The following is a 16291-nucleotide window of genomic DNA, read 5'->3' on the forward strand; positions in this document are numbered from 1 at the left end:
ACATGGATGAGCAAACGTGTCAGCTGGGTGGGGGTAACTGAGGATACACACCAGGACGCCCTCACATGTCCGTAGGTGTCCAAATTCTCGGGAAACAAATGCTGGCCATCAGACATCAAATGTTTTTGATGAAAGGACATTTCAAAGGTTTGGACTGCGTTTTCTCAGACAGACTACACATGATTTAAACAATACGTCCTCCAACAGGAAAGAGCTATAAAAGGAAAGCAAAACAGGAGGTTGAGCAAGATCGTGTGTTGGTCTAACTGACAATTCGACTTGCAGAGGGTAAGATAACGGGGGTCAAACAAATCCAATAAGGTTGCTTCTAACATCCAAAAAACCAAATAGGTCTTCCACTCCACAATTAGAAATAGTAATACTCTTATAAGGCTTTATTTTCCAAGTTAAAAAACAAATCCAGAAAATGTAGCTTTCAGATTGCTGATTAAAAACAAACAAGTCTTGTTGTAGGGCTTTTCCATAGTGTTAGGATAAAACAACATTAAAAAATTGGATCCTCCATCTATAAAAAAGTAATTCCTGTTTGTATAAATTCACACTGAAAACCGAAATACATCATCAACAGAGAAAACATTAAAACCTAATTAAAACACACCCACTAGGAGGAAACAGGTGCGGGGTTTACGTCAACGAGCAAGCCTGTCAGTTCTGGATAGGGTAGTGCACGCACACGTTCACATGCATGAATGTGAATGTGTGCGTGCACGTACGTGAACGAGCAAACCTATCAGTTATATACTACTGATAAGCAACTGAGAAACCAATATAGAACAATAAAGTCCAATATTTAAACCCCAGGTCCAAGACCAAGAATTTTTATAAAAATAAGGTGTTTTCATATCTGAAGTCATTGGAATTGTTGGCCCAGTGTCCTGCAGAATGAAGTTTTTAACTTCAAGGGGCTCCTGAGGAATGTAATAACCAGATGAAGATGACACAGTAGCTTTAAATATCTTTTATGTTTATATAGTTTGATAAGCAGGGATTCATAAGAAGGGAAACTGAAATTGCTGATTATTTATGGTCACCTTTTTGCCTCTGTCCGTCTCTCACCTGGCTGAAAGTGCTGCGTATCCCTCTATGTCTGTCTCCAAGGTAGATATACACAGCACCTCTGTTATCATCCTCAAGCGGAGCTCCGACAGCAACGTCTCGGAGTTCATCTCCATTCAGGTCTGCGAGGCTGGATATGGTGGTGCCAAATCTACCCATGGATGGTCCCATCACAATCAGTTCACTTTTCAGTTGCAGCTATGAGAAAAGAGGAGATTAGTTCATTGAGTTTGATCATGAAAGCATTGAATGTCACACTGTAATATCACAAAGTGGTGGCTCACCTCATCAGTCAGAGTGTAGATGTAGATCTGACCTTCTTTCTTCTCCTGAAGCTGGTAAAACGTTGGCGCTCCCACCAGCAGGAAATCAGTGTCACTGTCTGAGTTAATATCCACCGAACACAGCTCGGCGCCGAAGTAGGAACCGATCTGACAAGTTAGTTATATCATTAGTTCAGTGTTGTTTTAATTATAGATTTATATCATTTAGGGATATCACTAAAGCACCTTGGTGACTTCTGTCTTCTCTCTCCTTTAGCTTGTGTTTTGTCATGTTTGACATTTGTGGTTTATCTCCATGCTCTTATTTTCTGTCTTATTTTATCTCAACCAGTCTGCTAGATGTCTGTTCCTGTTACTAGAGTTCAATCAAGTGTTTGATCATGCTGATCGTCTGCTTGTTGTGGTTCTCTAATATTTCACTGTCTTTACTTTATAATATAGAGCACCTTTCTATAATTGTTAATGTGAATCACTGATCTACACATAGAAGTGATTTAAAATAGAAATAACAGTAGATTTGATCAAGAAAATTTGCATTTATTTCAAGGCAACACTACAATCAGGTATCAACAATGACATGGTGACACACAATGACTTCCAAAAACAAACTGAGCCATATGAAGAGTAAAATTACCATATAAGTAACCGACCTGGTCTCCAGTTATTCTTTGTGCTGTGGTCCAGTTGTTGCTGTTTTGTTTGAAAAGTACAACCTGTCCTGTGTGCTGAAACCGGGGTGCACCCGTGAAATACAAAGAAACCCCACCTCTCTCTCCAACAGAGACAGAATATCCTGCAAGAGGCAAATATAACACACAACATGTTTTTATTTGAAAAACTAATGTGTGTATTTGTTGTACTTGGAAGATATTAAAACTGATTTAGACTGGAACCTTCCAAAGTTCATTTGTTGTAGTGTTGAGCCAAATAACGAAATCTTATTTTTAAAAAAGAAACATCAGATAATGTGTAAATAAAGTTTACCCATGTAGGAGTCCATCTCCATTTCTTGATCCTCAATTGTTTCTGTTTTATCTCGACGTTCTTGGAGAGAACCACGCCAGCTGTTTGTTCCCACTGAACCCAGAATCAGTGTATCCTATAAACAGGAATGTGCAGGTGTAATGAAACAGGAATCCCAGGTATGGTTAGAAAAGGAAGCGGAAGATCAACTGTGTCATCTGACCTGCTGCAGCTGGACTCATTTTCCAGTTAGTCAGCAGCAGAAAAGTTTTAAGGATGCTGAAGTGCTAAATTTAGCATGGATAAAGTCCTTCACTCAAACTCCGTATATTGATATGAAGAAATATAATGCAATTTGGCCCTTCACTGTACATTTATGTCTGCACTTGTGTCTGGCCAGAAAGAGAGTACCAATTCGCTTATTTGGTAGGTCAATGAAAGGCTTAAGTTAGTTAAGTGTGAGAAAAAATGTGCATTCATGTTTGCAGTTTTGTCTTGTTATACAATATTTGAAATTTAAAAAACAAACAAACAAAACACTACATTTTGGGAAATATTTGTGGGTGTTTTCTTGTTTGTACTACTGAACACTAAAAGTGGCCCTCACATGAGATGACAGTGCAGGCAGTGACCCACAGCTCATTTAAGTTTGAGACCCCTGCTTTAGTCTGATTTCCAGATGATTCTTTAGGGTGCTCAGATAGATTTTGCTCACCTTGTTGAAAATAGCGCTGAATCCACTCTGAGACATTTCATCAGTCAGGTTTCTTGCTTGAGCCCCTTTGGAACCTAAATATGGACCATCAGGGAGTACACGTTACAGCTGCACATGTGGAAGATGAGATGACATGAATTCTTGATTCTTGATTGAAAGAAATTAGACCCCACCTTCCATAACAAAGACATCTTTCTGAAAATTCTCCAGTACTCCTGTGAGTCCATCATAATTCTCAATTTTGAAGGCATTTTTGTCTTTTGGTTCTGAAGCGATGGCCCTAAATTTATCCAGCTTTGCATCCTTGATCTGAAACCAGAACACAGCTTTAAAACATGAAGGAGTTCCAAGTCTGACATCAGCATAAGAAAAAAACACAACATTAGAATAAAAATTGGAATTTACTTGTTCTGACCCACAACAATAAACTCATATTCATCACATATATTAAAAAGAGCATTGATTGTTATACAGAAGTGAACAGAAGAAACCAAACGTGACAAAAAAGGAGACATGATATATGGCATTACCCCAATAACAAGACGAATTATATTTTTCTCATCATATTTTTTAATTATCCCTTTTCTGTCTGTATCAGAGGGATCTCCGTCTGTGATTAGAATCAGAGCTTTAGTTGCATCAGGAGAGGCGCCTGCAGCTTTGTTGTCAAAGATTTCATCACTGAAACAAAAGTAAAAACAGCTTTTGTAACACAATAAACCAAGCTGTGAACATGAACACATTAACAGTAAATCAACAAACTTAAGATGCAAATAATGTCACAGTTGTGTTGAGCCTTTCTTCTTTTATTATAACTGAACTTACAGAACAAATTCGATGGCTCTGTGTGTGTTGGTGAGACCTTTTAAATGATTTTCTTTCATGAGTTTATCAAGAGCACGTCCGGCTTTATAGTCATTGAAGTCAAACACTTTGTGGACTCTTGTGGCAAACTGAACTGCTGCAAACTGAAAAACCAACATAAATTATTTAGATACGACACTAAACGGTAAATATATCTTAACAAATAAAAGCTGTGAATGCTTAAATGTTGCAGTAGTGAACTGACCTTGATCGACATGTTCTTCAGGCTGTCCATTATCTCCACAATAAAATCGTTATTTCTGTTGAATTCTTCTTCAGTCATACTCGCTGATCCATCAAACAGAAAGACGAGGTCCACTGTCTTTTTGGTGCATTCTGGAAAAATAAAACATATTTAATCATAACTCTTCCAGGCAGTTACAGGTCAAAATTACCATTTGTATTAAATATTGTTGAAAAAAACAGTAGCAGAATAACTTAACTACTTTTTGAAGAAAACAACGTAATGGACCTTTTCCAGTCTGGTTTGAGCAAATTGCATTCCACTGAAACCACTTTACTTACAGTGGGGCAAAAAAGTATTTAGTCAGCCACCGATTGTGCAAGTTCCCCCACCTAAAATGATGACAGAGGTCAGTAATTTGCACCAGAGGTACACTTCAACTGTGAGAGACAGAATGTGAAAAAAAAATCCATGAATCCACATGGTAGGATTTGTAAAGAATTTATTGGTAAATCAGGGTGGAAAATAAGTATTTGGTCAATAACAAAAATACAACTCAATACTTTGTAACATAACCTTTATTGGCAATAACAGAGGTCAAAGGTTTACTATAGGTCTTTACCAGGTTTGCACACACAGTAGCTGGTATTTTGGCCCATTCCTCCATGCAGATCTTCTCGAGAGCAGTGATGTTTTGGGGCTGTCGCCGAGCAACACGGACTTTCAACTCCCGCCACAGATTTTCTATGGGGTTGAGGTCTGGAGACTGGCTAGGCCACTCCAGGACTTTCAAATGCTTCTTACGGAGCCACTCCTTTGTTGCCCGGGCGGTGTGTTTTGGATCATTGTCATGTTGGAAGACCCAGCCTCGTTTCATCTTCAAAGTTCTCACTGATGGAAGGAGGTTTTGGCTCAAAATCTCACGATACATGGCCCCATTCATTCTGTCCTTAACACGGATCAGTCGTCCTGTCCCCTTGGCAGAAAAACAGCCCCATAGCATGATGTTTCCACCCCCATGCTTCACAGTAGGTATGGTGTTCTTGGGATGCAACTCAGTATTCTTCTTCCTCCAAACACGACGAGTTGAGTTTATACCAAAAAGTTCTACTTTGGTTTCATCTGACCACATGACATTCTCCCAATCCTCTGCTGTATCATCCATGTGCTCTCTGGCAAACTTCAGACGGGCCTGGACATGCACTGGCTTCAGCAGCGGAACACGTCTGGCACTGCGGGATTTGATTCCCTGCCGTTGTAGTGTGTTACTGATGGTGACCTTTGTTACTTTGGTCCCAGCTCTCTGCAGGTCATTCACCAGGTCCCCCCGTGTGGTTCTGGGATCTTTGCTCACCGTTCTCATGATCATTTTGACCCCACGGGATGAGATCTTGCGTGGAGCCCCAGATCGAGGGAGATTATCAGTGGTCTTGTAGGTCTTCCATTTTCTGATGATTGCTCCCACAGTTGATTTCTTCACACCAAGCTGCTTGCCTATTGTAGATTCACTCTTCCCAGTCTGGTGCAGGTCTACAATACTTTTCCTGGTGTCCTTCGAAAGCTCTTTGGTCTTGGCCATGGCGGAATTTGGAGTCTGACTGTTTGAGGCTGTGGACAGGTGTCTTTTATACAGATGATGAGTTCAAACAGGTGCCATTCATACAGGTAACGAGTGGGGGACAGAAAAGCTTCTTACAGAAGACGTTACAGGTCTGTGAGAGCCAGAGATTTTCCTTGTTTGAGGTGACCAAATACTTATTTTACACCCTGATTTACCAATAAATTCTTTACAAATCCTACCATGTGGATTCATGGATTTTTTTTTCACATTCTGTCTCTCACAGTTGAAGTGTACCTCTGGTGCAAATTACTGACCTCTGTCATCATTTTAAGTGGGGGAACTTGCACAATCGGTGGCTGACTAAATACTTTTTTGCCCCACTGTAACATGCCTAGTGACATTTTGATCACAGCAGACTTTGGAAAGTAAACAATTCTGGTTCTACTGGATCTCACCTCTGCTTTAATACCATTGATCATGATAAATAGGCTTAAGGGCTTGTTTAGGATTACTGGTGTTGTTTTGAAATGGTTCATGTTGCATCTATGTGAAAGATCTTTTACTGTCTGTATGTATCAAATTTTGTCTGAAACATCAGTTCTGCCCTGTGGGGTCCCTCAATGATTTGTTTCGGGTTTGATTCTCTTTTTGCTTTATATAATCCCTCTAGGCCAAATTATCAGACGTTGCAGTAATAGTTCTTATCACCTCTGTGCAGATGACATTCAGTTATATTGTTCTTTCAAAGCTTCTAAGTTTTATAAATGGTCTTGTTTAAATAATTGTCTGTCAGAAATCAAACAATGGTTAATGGCAACTTCCTCCAGTTAAATATAGACAAAATCAAAATAATAATAATATTAATACATTTTTATTTAAGAAAGTGCCTTTAAAAAACACTCGAGGACACTGTACACAAGCTATAACAACAACAAACGTAACAATTTACAAAATAATAAGGATAAAATGTTGAGCAAATATATAAAATAAATTAAAGTAGCAGGATGGAAAGATTTATGTGGAATAGGCTAATGTGAATAGCTGAGTTTTGCATCTGAACTTAAAAAGAGGGAGGGAAGTGATGTTTCTTATCTCAGGTGGAAGGAGTTCCAAAGACGGGGGGCAGAGCAACAGAAAGCCCTGCGCCCCATGGTGGCTAGCCGGTGGGAAGGGATGGAAAGAGAAAGAGAAGAGGAGGATCTGAGACACCGAGAAGGGATGGTGATTTGAACCAGGTCAGAGAGGTATGAAGGCGAGAGATGATGTATAGCCTTGAATATGTACAAAATTATATTGAAATTGATGTGGTATTTAACCAGAAGCCAGTGAAGCTACTGCAGAGCAGGGGTGATGTGGTGCATAGAAGGGGTCCTGGTGATAATACGAGCAGCAGAGTTCTGGACCCGTTGAAGCTTATGGATAGATTTGTGACTAAGACCAAAAAGAAGAGAGTTGCAGTAATCGATCCGGGAAGTGACCAGGCTATAAACAAGAATGGCAGTGGCATGTGGGGAGAGAAAAGGATTATTCTACTTTCATCTCTCTTCAGATTACTGTAACGCTCTGATTACTTGTTTCAGCGAATCATCATTGGATCGCCTTCAGACTGTACAGAATGTACAACATGATGAAACTCCCCAGTATATCTCTGAGCTTTGAGCACCTCTTCCTTCTTCCCGAACTCTTAAGTCTTCAGGTCAGAGGTTACTGTTGGTCCCACATACTAGGTTCAAAGCATGTGGACTTTTCAGGCAGCGGCACAAAGGTTATATTTATATTTCTGGTTTTATTGTGAAGCACTTTGTCATTTTATCTGTAAAAAGGGCTATATAAATACATTTTACTTACTTACTTTTACTAAAATAAACATGGAGGAACACTTTACCTTGATACGCAGGTTTGAAAGAGGAGATTTTCTGGAGTTGATCAGAGAGCTCATAACAAATACTGTTCAGATAGGAGTTCTCATTGCATTCATGCACCAAACTTGGACTGCAAACCTAAATCAGAGCATAAAAGTTAAATAAAGCTCTGCATATTAATTTGTTTTGCTCACAGTGATGAGGAGAGAGAGTGATTTACTCACAGTGAATCTGGAGCCGGAGGAATCAGCAGCGATCGACAAGCCAAGATGTTTGACTGCTGTTGTGTTTGACTGCAGGTCCTCTGCAACTGAAGCATTTTATTATAAAATACACAAACTTTTACAGTAATGTATTTAGTTGTAAGTTGTAAATTGTGTAATATTCTGTTGATACCAGTAGGTTTGAACCACTTGTTTTGGTGAGGTTGGTAAATTCCTCCAGATCCATTTAGCCTGAGAGGTGCAGTGACGACTATCCTGTGGAAAATGATGACACTAATTAGTTAATGAAGTTTATGCATAAGTTCTATGGGGAGGGTCTGTAATCATCTGCCTGCTTTCCTAGGTCTTCAGCTCCTAGTCTATTCTCTACATTGCTTACATTTTCCCACGCTGTCAAATTCATCCATCCATCCATCCATTCGCTTCTCCTTTTCAGGGTCGCGGGGGGCGCTGGAGCCTATCCCAGCTGTCATAGGGCGAGAGGCAGGGTACATCCTGGACAGTTCGCCAGTCTGTCGCAGGGCCAACACACAAGTGACAGACAACCATTCACACTCACATTCATTCACACCTAGTGGCAATTTGGATTATCCAATTAACCTATCCCCACAAGCTGCATGTCTTTGGACGGTGGGAGGAAGCCGGAGTACCCGGAGGGAACCCACGCAAACACGGGGAGAACATGCAAACTCCACACAGAAAGACCCCGGCCTGATGGTGGAATTGAACTCAGGACCTTCTTGCTGTGCGGCAACAGTGCTAACCACCGTGCCGTGTCAAATTCATACCAACCTCATTATTCTAGTCCAGTCATTTTCTTGCCTGCCTTCTGTGAGCCAATCACTCTCCACTCTGACTGCTTTAAGTTTCAGTACTCATTCACTTGTTTGTAAAACCTGTCTCACCCCCATCCAAGCCTCTGCATCTTCAACACCACCACCAGTGTCTAAACTCCAGGGGGTCCTCTCCTATCCCCTATCACTGCTGGAATTCTGTTCTGCTATGATGGGTCATCAGTGTTTAAGTGCTAAACAGCTAAAGAACCAGTCCATTTACCATCTCTCCTCCCCCTTTATTTAGATATTCAGGCTTTGAAGAATAGATGGTTCATTAAATATGAAAGTTTTTAGGATATATTTGTACTCCTTTATATTAATATCCAAACTTACAATAGGAAGAAAACTGAAAAAGGAGATGAGATTAACTTGACATAAGCGGGGGAACAAAACAGACAAACAAACACAGAGAGAAGATTGGAGGAACAGAGTCAGAACACCAAAGGTGATTACACACTTTGTAAAAGGATCAGAATGGTTTAAATTCATCCGAAATATATTTTTTCTTTAATAAGGAAAGCATCACACTGCACACTCCAACATGTGATACCAGTCACAGTAAATAACTAGCTACTCACTCACTGCGCCTCGTGCCTGCTTATGCCTGCTCATTACAGTATTAAAGGACATTTGACTTCAGTTCCTTGAAATTACTGTTAAATGTGGTTCCCTTCATCCATGCAGTATTTCAAATTAGTCAAAAACAATTAGTTTCATGCACTTAAAAAGGAAGAAATGTTACAGAAACTTAAATATTTATTTTAAAAAATAGATTTTTACTAAATTATTACTAAATTTTCTACTAAATCTATGTAATTACGTTGAACGTTGGGTTTGAAGTGCAGCAGAAGAGTTTTAATTAGTGCTTTCAACAGTGTTAGATCACTCACAGGATACAGTATTATACAATGTCTTGAGTCAAACTTACCCTTTGTTATTACTAGACTTGTTCAAGTACTGTAGCACTCGGTATCCAAAGAAATCACCTGGTTCACCCAGAAAGACTTCAGGATTTCTTGTGTCAATATTAAAAGCCAAACAGGCAGGGATGGTTGAAGCTGAGAAAGTGAAAAGCATGAAATTGATACTAACTAAGACTTTAATACCCTAAATGAAACCTGCATCACCAATAAACAAAAAGCACAGCTTATACGGGAAATGGTTTTTGCACTGCTGCAGATGGGAAAGGTGTGCCTGAATCATTTGGGGGCAGTGAGTCGGGTAAGACTGATCACTTTGCATCAGTCAGTCTCTTCCTATTTCAGTATCATGCTGGGGCCTGAAGAAGAGGCAGTACAAAGAGCACATGGTGGAACGGGGTGAGAAGCTAGTGTGAAAAAAGGAATATGAAAAGAGCACGCCCAGAACTGGACTTGATAACAGGGCAGGTCCACTGAATATGATGTACAAAGATGTAAAAAAATGTTAGCTCCCTTCCTGATTTCGTTTTTTTTGCATGTTTGTCACACTTTCAGATCATCAAACAAATTTAAATATTAGACAAAGATAACACAGGTAAAAACAAAATGCATATTCTAAATGATTGTATTTATGGAGTGAGAAATAATCTAACCCTATATGGCTATGTGCGAAATATAAATTTTTGCCAGAAAACATCTTTTTGATCCCCAAGACTTTCGGGAAAATACTCTGTGGACTGGAGAGACAAAAGTTGACTTTTTGGAAGCTGTGTGTCCCATTATATCTGGCATAAAACTAACTCAGCAACCCTCTGATATGGCTGAATTACAATACTGCAAAGATGAGTGGGCCAAAATTCTTCCACAGAGCTGTAAAGGACTCAATGTCAAACATATAAAATTAGGAAATCAGGAAGGGGGCAAAGCCTTTTCCACAACACTGTATATGTGAGCTGAGATAATGTGTTTGTGAGAGCTGAATGAACTGTTGGTATTCTGTGCTTGGAGGGAATCCATGAGTGAGCCTTGTCACACTCATTATCTATGAACACGTTTTTCTATATATGGTGTTTCTCACACACCGTTTACTTGGGTGGGCTTTCCTGATACATTTCCAGTGACCGATATATTTTACTGTTCAATCGAGATAACAACACAGTCAATAAACTACTGGAAACCCCTGCGCTCTGACTGGGTAGCTGACAACAACTGCAGAAGCTACAGGACCAGGCAGAGCGCCAGACCCAGGCCCTGGAAAATCTGTTTGCTGGGTTCTCTCGAGCTGCGCTGTCGCTCCCCCCAGGCAATTCATTGTTTTCTGAGTGATCAAATAAATATTTCCTCCACTGTATGTGAGCTCTGTGTACTTCATCAGTTAAAAAACCATTCCCTCCATAGTAAAACAATTCCCTCTCTGGTTAGGAGGAGGCCACTTTTTGTTAACTATAATAACACATGTGCAGGAACACATAACACATTCAGGAATTCCAGCTCCTGAATGTGATTACGTATAGTTAGCTAGCTTATCCTAGAGGATCAGAGGAACATTGGATATATTTATTACTCTTTACACATTTGAAATGAGAGTGTCTAAAAATAATACAATAAATTTCGATCTATAACACAGATACTCATACAATCTGCTCTTTTAACGTAACACAAACAATTCCACAAAGGTTTAAGGGAAGATTTCATCAGTTTCAGAGGCGTCCTTTTTGCCACATTACTGTATGGTCTTTACCTTATAATATAATGATTGTTGTTTTAATTTAGTACTATGTAAATAGAACTGAATTGGCTTTGTTTCTAAAAGTGGGAGCATGTGGAAGAAATCACTTGCCTGTTTTTGAAGTGCATACACAAAGTCCATATTCAGAAAAACTCCCACAACTCTTTCCCCAGACAAACAAAGGATCTCTGTCTATTTCAAATGGAGGAAACCTGTTTCAAATCTTACCAACAGCCACTGTACAGATGAGCCAGACTATGTGGTCCTTCATCGTCCTGTGTTGCTCTAGTCCGATCTCTTAGTCTGAAATAGGATTAAGACACAAGCCAGCATTTTAGTGAGCACCAAACAGGATGCCCGGTTCAAGAACTTGGAGGAAACACAAACAATGGGAGGGTCACTGAAGGAAATTGCCTTCCCGGGTTTCCTCCGTGGCGTGAGCGATAAGCAGAGTTTTGTCCTTTCCTTCTAAGATTCCTAATTATTTAAAGTAACACTCAGGTATGCCGTTCAGCTGGGTTAGTTACAGCGCCGGGAGCAGCTTGGGAGAACAAGGAAACACAGACTGCTTCAGGTTGCCTTCCCAAATCAACTCAAAGGTTTATTTGATACACAGCAGTTTATATAGATGAAAAAAAAAGGTTCGTGTGTCAGCTTTCCCAGTTCAAACCGGTACAGACCAAATAAGGAAACGTCTTCCTGCCTTGTGAGCAAAGAAGTATCCTGTGTGTAGTTTATCAGTTCAGCTATAATTTATGATCATCCCAGCAAAATACACTCCTAGACATAAAATACAGAGTTCTTTCATTAGTGAATTCTGAAACAAACCACCTAGCCTTTAACGAGCCTTTTCCAGGAGATAAAGAAAAAGGGAGGATGGGAGTAAGGAAGTGGTCTCATCTCTGTGGTGTTTTCGACCTTGGGGTACCAGCCTGTGAGTCTTACACATCAATTCTTGGGTCAGAGAGAAAAATAACTAAAACAAAGGGGCCTTATTGAATGACAGAGTTTTCCTGCATAATGTCACTATAAAACAATATCCAGTAAATGCTACCATGGTACTAAAATACCTAACAGTCACACCTCTCATTTATCTGGACACAGGGCCGTGCAGAGATCTTTGAAGGGGCGGGTTCTCAAAGTAAAATCGGCATTTGGTCATATTTGAAATATTAATCGAATATAATCTGTTTTTAATGTATTTTCTTTAAACTACAGTGATTTTATAGCGTAATTATAATAATCCATAATTACGTGGCTATGCATATTAGATAGTTTTCAGTGAAAAATAAGCACCCCAGAAAGGCAGGGGAAAGCCCTGTAACTTACTTTAAAACTAAATATGTCCCTAAAACGGTGGACAGAGCTACAGACCCATGACAGCCTTGCTCGGTTAGCTAGCGGCTAATGACCAGCACTACTTGTGGGGTTATAAAAGGACAGTTGTTGTGTGTCGCAAACACAGCACGCTCATGTGTTTCAATTCGTCAGTTGCCACAAGACAACTTGCCAACGTGTACATAATAAGCTAATACTCCCGTGTGCTGAAGACTGAAGTGTACGTTGTACACCCTGCTTACTGTTTTTTGCGGCATCAGTCTGGTTTAGTGATGGGTCGTTCGCGAACGAAATGGCTCTTAGAGCCGGCTCTTTGACGTGAACGACGAGAGCCGGCTCCTTATCGCGAGCCGTGACGGCTCATGGGGTTTTTTTTTTTTTCTTTCTCTCACCCTCTCTCTCTCTCGCACTTTTTTTCCGCTTGACTCTGCACGCGAGCCTTGTGCTTTACGCTGGGCAGAGGGGGGAGGGGCGGTAGTTACACTCAGTAGCACAGGAACAGAGCCAGAGGGAGAGAGAGAGAAAGAGAGCCAGGGACAACAACTTCACATTAGAAAGGTATAGTAATCATCCACAACTATTTTCGGTTGCAGATGATAAAGGATTCAGAAAGTGCGGATTCATGCAGGCCCATATGACAGAGAATGTGCATGTTCTTTTTGTTTTCATATTATAATTTATATTTAATTGTGTTTTGCAGTGTTTTGTGTTGTTTTCACTTTAAATTTGTAAAAGGAAACAGCTGAAAATTTAAATAGTTAAAAGTTGAAATGTGAATAGTGTCATGGTCTCCGTGCCTGCCCGGTCGGCCCCACAAGGCTACAATTGCTGTTGCTGTTTTCTCCCTCTCTGCCTGGGCGGAGCTCACTGTGGGCTCCCGCCCTTGGCCCACACACACACCTGACAACACTCACCCATCATCACCGGGAGCACTATTTGAGGCTGGAACACAGATCCTCTCGTCGCTGGATGATTGTACCCCTAACGTTAGTGTTCTCACAGCTCTTGTGCTTCATATCCGTGACTTGTGATTAGTTGGTGACCTGCTTTCTCGTCTGCTTCAGATCTCCCCCCCCCCCCCCCGGACCTGCAACCTCCCTGCTGCGGGAAAGTGTGTGAGTGTGAGCGAAGAAGACGTGAGCGAGTTACCCTGTGATTTCCCCCGGAGTTTTGGATCCCTTCACTGTATATATATTGCACTGCACTGTAAATAAACCACACCTTGGAGATACCTTACCGCTCTGCGTTGAATCCCTGTACCAGATCGTGACAAATAGTTGATTTTTGTATTATATGATTTATTTATTACATTTTATGTGGCGTGAATAAATAAAAATATATTTACAGTGGTCCCTAGAGACAAAGCACATACAAACTTCAAATCACGTACGAACTCTGAAGCATGTACAAACTCCAAAACACGTAAAAACACGTACAAACTCCGAAGCATGTAAAAACTCAGAAGCACATAAAAACTCAAAACACTTACAAAAGACAACAGAAGTGCTCCAGGATGCTGGGCGCAGTGTTGAGCTTTTGTTATCTTGTGGCTACACAATCCAGCAAGTACCAATGACCGGATTTGGTGTGTGATAGTAACAGGTAGATGAACTTTTTTTTAAATTATTTAAATATATTTGAGTGCCTGTGTATAAATACACAAACAATACACACATGCTTTCAATTGTGTAATTTAAGTGATCTAGTAGCTCTGCTTTGGAAGTTCAGTTCATGCTAGAAATGTGTTTTGGAGTTTGTACGTGTTTTGTCTCTAGGGGCCACCGCATATATTTATATATAAACATATATAAATAAAACCACTTTTTTACGTTAGTAATTCCTTTTGTGCATAATTTTATATTATTGTGAATAATAAATTAATTAAAGCAACAAAACAACCTGAAGAGCCGGTTCGGAGCCGAAAGAGCCGGCTCTTTTTAGTGAGTCGAGCCGAAAGAGCCGGCTCTCTAAAAAGAGCCGGAAATCCCATCACTAGTCTGGTTTCCCAGTTCATTTGTGTTTCTCTTACAGCTCCGCACAGTCCAGGAGGAAAACAATGCGCGTGCTCTTTGCGTGCTCGTTCCCGGCTCCTCTGTTGTCAATGGCGAGGATTGGTTAATGGTCATCATGTGACTGATGCGCGCCCGTTCCTTTTATTTACCAAAATTGTGATTAATAGCTAAATGTTATTGCTGAGGGGCACAGGCAGGACTCCACACGCACACACACATTAGAAAAAAGGCTGCACTTGAGTCCTGTCAGTCCGTTTCAGAGGTGTTGTTTTGACTAAAGGCTTAACTTAAAACATGTGCAGTTCAAAAGGTGAGCTTGTACTTGTTGGAGTTCATCCTCATTGGTTACTGCTTCTGACAAACATGACGTTTGTACACAGAAAACGACTTAATGTGACTTTTTCTCTTTCTGCATATACACAGATCTGCCAGGAGGGAGCACTAAAAGATCTTTTTACACTGCACATGACTTCAGCCCACACAAATATTGCCCTTTTTGTGCATTTAAGTCCAAAATAATATTGTTAAAGTTGCTTTTACAAGTTTGTTTATTCAAAGTGAATAAAGCACAGTCTATGTGGGCAGTTTTGTTTTTCTCAGCATTAAGATCTCTCTATCTCTATCTCTCTCTCTCTCTCTCTCTATATATATATTCACTCCTGTGAAATAAGCTGTAAAAGCCAGTAGTACAAATATTTTATTATATTTGTTCATCCAGTTGAAAATGTCACTGAGATCTAAAATTACCTTTTAAAGACCGAAGTAAACAAAAAGGCAGCCGACTTTGTAACTGTTAAACTCACAGACTCAGATGGGGCTAATTTACATCAGAGTGAACACAACATCAAGATTATATGTGAACTTACATGTAAGCTTTCTTTCTTTTCTCTCCCTCTGAAATAAGCAGCTGAACCTTTAGCTAGCAACACACCGTGTGACAAACTACACACAAACAGGTTGTGTGTTCACAGATGTTTGTTGAGATGATAGAAATGTATTTGAAAATACCTGACAATAAAAAAACATTGCTCTTTTTGTGCTCAACTTTTGTTTGGGCTTATTTTCAAAACACAAGAAGTAGAAAGTACCAATATTTGTTTAAAAATGTAGGGAGTAAAAAATGCTAGAAAAATAACTACTCAAGTAAAGTACAGATACCTGAAAGTTCTTAAATACATTAACAAAGTATCGATACTTTGTTACTTCCCACCTCTGGGTATAATATAAGTGACAGTTTAAGTGCTATAACTACATGTGCAGAAGGCAGGATAACCTGCGCAACTCGTGCTCCCATTCAGACAACATCTTTTTTCAAGGAAGGACTTTCATATTTCAGCAGAACAATGAAAAATCCCATGATGCATCTATTACAACAGCGTGGCTTCAATCCACACCATTCATCAACTGGGGGGGACCTGACCCAGCTACCATAATGTGGGAGTTGGGGTACAGATCACCAGTCTGTCGCGGGAGTAACACAGACAAACAACCATTTGTGCTCACATTCACAACTACAGGCATATTAGAATCACCAGTTAACCTAATCCTGCTAACTAGCTACTAGCTACAGAGCAGGTCACCTACTAACCGGAAGTTGGTGGTTCGTTCCTAGTCTGCTCCAATCTGCATGCTAAATATCCTTTGGCAATATACTAACTCCATCAGAGTATGAATGTTAGTTAGTTAGATAGCACTACAAACTTAGAAAAGTGCTTGTGTGAA

At 40.1% G+C, this 16291-nt stretch overlaps 1 protein-coding gene across 5 annotated transcripts in view; it reads right to left on the reverse strand.

Annotated features, from left to right (window-relative positions):
- LOC309709133 (integrin alpha-L-like) overlaps positions 1 to 12291 on the reverse strand; it is a 29234-nt gene extending 16943 nt beyond the window's left edge. For 4 of the 5 annotated variants that reach the window (XM_082537594.1, XM_082537595.1, XM_082537593.1 and 1 more), the window contains exons 1-14: positions 11448 to 12291; positions 9499 to 9628; positions 7907 to 7989; positions 7735 to 7820; positions 7534 to 7648; positions 4109 to 4239; positions 3865 to 4007; positions 3570 to 3720; positions 3213 to 3348; positions 3040 to 3113; positions 2346 to 2460; positions 2012 to 2154; positions 1362 to 1508; positions 1078 to 1275 (exon numbers count right to left, since the gene is read on the reverse strand). In XM_082537594.1, the coding sequence (XP_082393720.1) occupies positions 1078 to 1275; positions 1362 to 1508; positions 2012 to 2154; positions 2346 to 2460; positions 3040 to 3113; positions 3213 to 3348; positions 3570 to 3720; positions 3865 to 4007; positions 4109 to 4239; positions 7534 to 7648; positions 7735 to 7820; positions 7907 to 7989; positions 9499 to 9628; positions 11448 to 11490 (1695 nt within the window). In that variant the 5' untranslated portion in view covers positions 11491 to 12291. The remainder of the gene's footprint in view (positions 1 to 1077; positions 1276 to 1361; positions 1509 to 2011; positions 2155 to 2345; positions 2461 to 3039; positions 3114 to 3212; positions 3349 to 3569; positions 3721 to 3864; positions 4008 to 4108; positions 4240 to 7533; positions 7649 to 7734; positions 7821 to 7906; positions 7990 to 9498; positions 9629 to 11447) is intronic. The other variant, XM_082537592.1, reaches the window with a different exon arrangement.
- Positions 12292 to 16291: the final 4000 nt, after the last annotated feature.

Source organism: Aulonocara stuartgranti, assembly GCF_965226115.1.
Source record: "Aulonocara stuartgranti genome assembly, chromosome: 6".
Taxonomy (NCBI): domain Eukaryota; kingdom Metazoa; phylum Chordata; class Actinopteri; order Cichliformes; family Cichlidae; genus Aulonocara; species Aulonocara stuartgranti.